This window comes from Aplysia californica, unplaced genomic scaffold, assembly GCF_000002075.1.
Source record: "Aplysia californica isolate F4 #8 unplaced genomic scaffold, AplCal3.0 scaffold00061, whole genome shotgun sequence".
In the NCBI taxonomy this organism is placed as follows: domain Eukaryota; kingdom Metazoa; phylum Mollusca; class Gastropoda; order Aplysiida; family Aplysiidae; genus Aplysia; species Aplysia californica.
In genome coordinates this window covers 257,364-259,634 of record NW_004797331.1, presented here as the reverse complement: position 1 = coordinate 259,634, position 2,271 = coordinate 257,364, and the positions used below count along the sequence as shown (strand labels likewise).

General features: G+C 40.4%; 1 protein-coding gene across 1 annotated transcript in view; it reads left to right on the top strand.

The window, feature by feature from the left end:
• The window catches only part of LOC101851479 (hemicentin-1), a gene marked incomplete at its 5' end in the record, with an annotated part of 44,431 nt that overhangs the window by 1,087 nt on the left and 41,073 nt on the right, over nt 1-2,271 (top strand). Inside the window, 1 exon segment of the mRNA XM_013079710.2 lies at nt 283-425. Coding sequence (XP_012935164.1) covers nt 283-425 — 143 coding nt within the window.

Sequence of the window (2,271 nt, the reverse complement as noted above, 5' to 3'; positions counted from 1 at the left end):
TCTCTCTCTCTGTGTGTGTGTGTGTGTGTGTCCTTTGTCTCTCTTTTCTCTCTCTCACTGTCTCACTTTCTCTATCTTTGTCTCAGCTCTCTCCCTCTCTCCCCCCCTCCCCCCTCCTCGTCCACCCTAAACAGTTTGAATTGATATCGTGTTCTGAACATTTTTATGAACTCTAGAAAAATCATGCAAAATTAGCAGAATCAGGGAGATATTTAAAAAAAGAGCGTGTTATTTCTCCTCTCCTCCTCCCCCCCCCCCACTCCGACCCCATCCCCCACACAGACAAAATACAAGGCTGGATGGAAGTTCCAACACCCTGAGCATTTCATCCCTTCAGGTCGTCAACGAAGGGAACTACGTCTGTAAGGTCACTTTCACCGGGTCACAGTTCGAGAGTGCGGAAAGCAACCAGCTGGGGATTACCTGTAAGTTTTGTTTTGTTTTGTTTTGTTTTTTTTCTGTAAGAATTATACGGCACTTGCAACACAATAAGGTCATATGGTCGCATTTAAGCACAAGGGGGCTATCCCGAAAAATGCTGTTTTGAGAAAATAGAATGTAGAGTTTTTGCCTCTTGATCAGTTTCTTTAAAAGACAAGGAGAGTTTTCTCTATAACCAAACAAATATACACCTTAGTGAAACCAAACTTCTCCTATAGATAGGGCAATGCCCACTTTTGGTGTAGATCAAGATTTCTGGAAAGCCCCCAAATCTGGGTTAGCCGGCTTGTCATTAAAAGCAACCATATAAGTACCGAAGATTAGAGGTGTTACGAGAGAGTAACAATAAACACAAAAAAGAAAGAGGGAGATATGGACGATATATTTTGAACAGAAAGAAGGAGCAAACCACACCAGAGCAGCATCCAACCACCCACACACGTGTAAGTTTGGGGAATAGTTGAGTCCGCCTCAATAAACGATAGTTGACTCTTTCTGCCTAAATAAGAAAAAACAGTTTCACTACTTTTCTTGTAAAAAAAAATCTTCTGGTGTTTTCACTTCTATGATTATTGTGACATCTCGCTACCTCAGAATTACAAAGCCTTCTCTGACATATTTGGCCGTTTTGAGTTACTAACACCAGGAGGTCAGAAGTCATTGTTTTATTTATATTCGCCCTAAAAGAATCGTAGGATTATTTTGAGTCACTCTCAAGATATTGATAGGACTGCACTCGAAAAAGCTTAAAACATTGTGAAACTCAAAATTTTTGACATCACATTCCTCAAAACTAGATAGTGAGCAGATAGAGCTTTGTAATGCTCATCTGAGGTGGATGTTCAGGCGTTTGTGCTGAGATGCTGTATAATAGTATCACTAAGTCTGGCTTGGGCCAGCCAGCCTTTCTCCTAACGGATCTGAAATATTAAATTTAGATTTGAGACATTTATTGCAATCCATTACTTTATTAGATGTTTTTAGTTATTATTGTTCTTCCGTCAGAAAAACTTTACGTATTTGGGACAATCACTGTTAAAAACAACCAGGAAACGATAAATGCAGTTTTTGGGACACCTGAATAGACCTAAGGGTCTTGAACATCTAGCTCTCACTGGCAAAATTGAAGGCAAACGAGGCAGGAGTAGGCCCAGAACAGTAAACTTAAGGAACCTAAACAAATGGGTAACAGGGAAAGATCAGGGAAACGTAGCTTTTTTAAGAGCATCAGAGCAAAGGAGTGAATGGAGAACCATGATCGCCGATGTCTGTCGCAGATCTGGCACTGGATAATGATGATGATGGTGATGATGATGATGATGATGGTGATGATGATGATGATGATGATGATGATGATGATGATGATGATGATGATGATGATGATTTGGGTCATGTTTTTAAACCAGCGTCAGTGGTGTAGAGGTTAGGAACTTTAACGTTGTACCCACGAGAACCAGGTTAGTTTCCCCAGATGGGAGAATTTTAAAAATTAGGAAACCCGGTCTTTCTGCTGAGATGTTTCATCTTTGTCAGCCCGGGTTGGGACTGACGGGCAGGGTCAAAGCCCGCCTCTTAAATGATTTAAATCGTATTGTTATAAAAAGAAAAGAACAACAACAACCCCCCCCACCAAAAAACAACAAAACAACCAGACCTTTTAATCCGTCCTACCTCCAATCTGCTTTGTGTTATTGCTTTATTTGTTGTTTTCTGCTGTTGTTTTTCTTTCTAAACTCTGTCCTATTCGGCAAACGTACATGATACTTTGACTTTATTCCTGTCAAACAAACCAAAATGTTTTTATTTCTATCCCTCAATCCTCCCATCCCC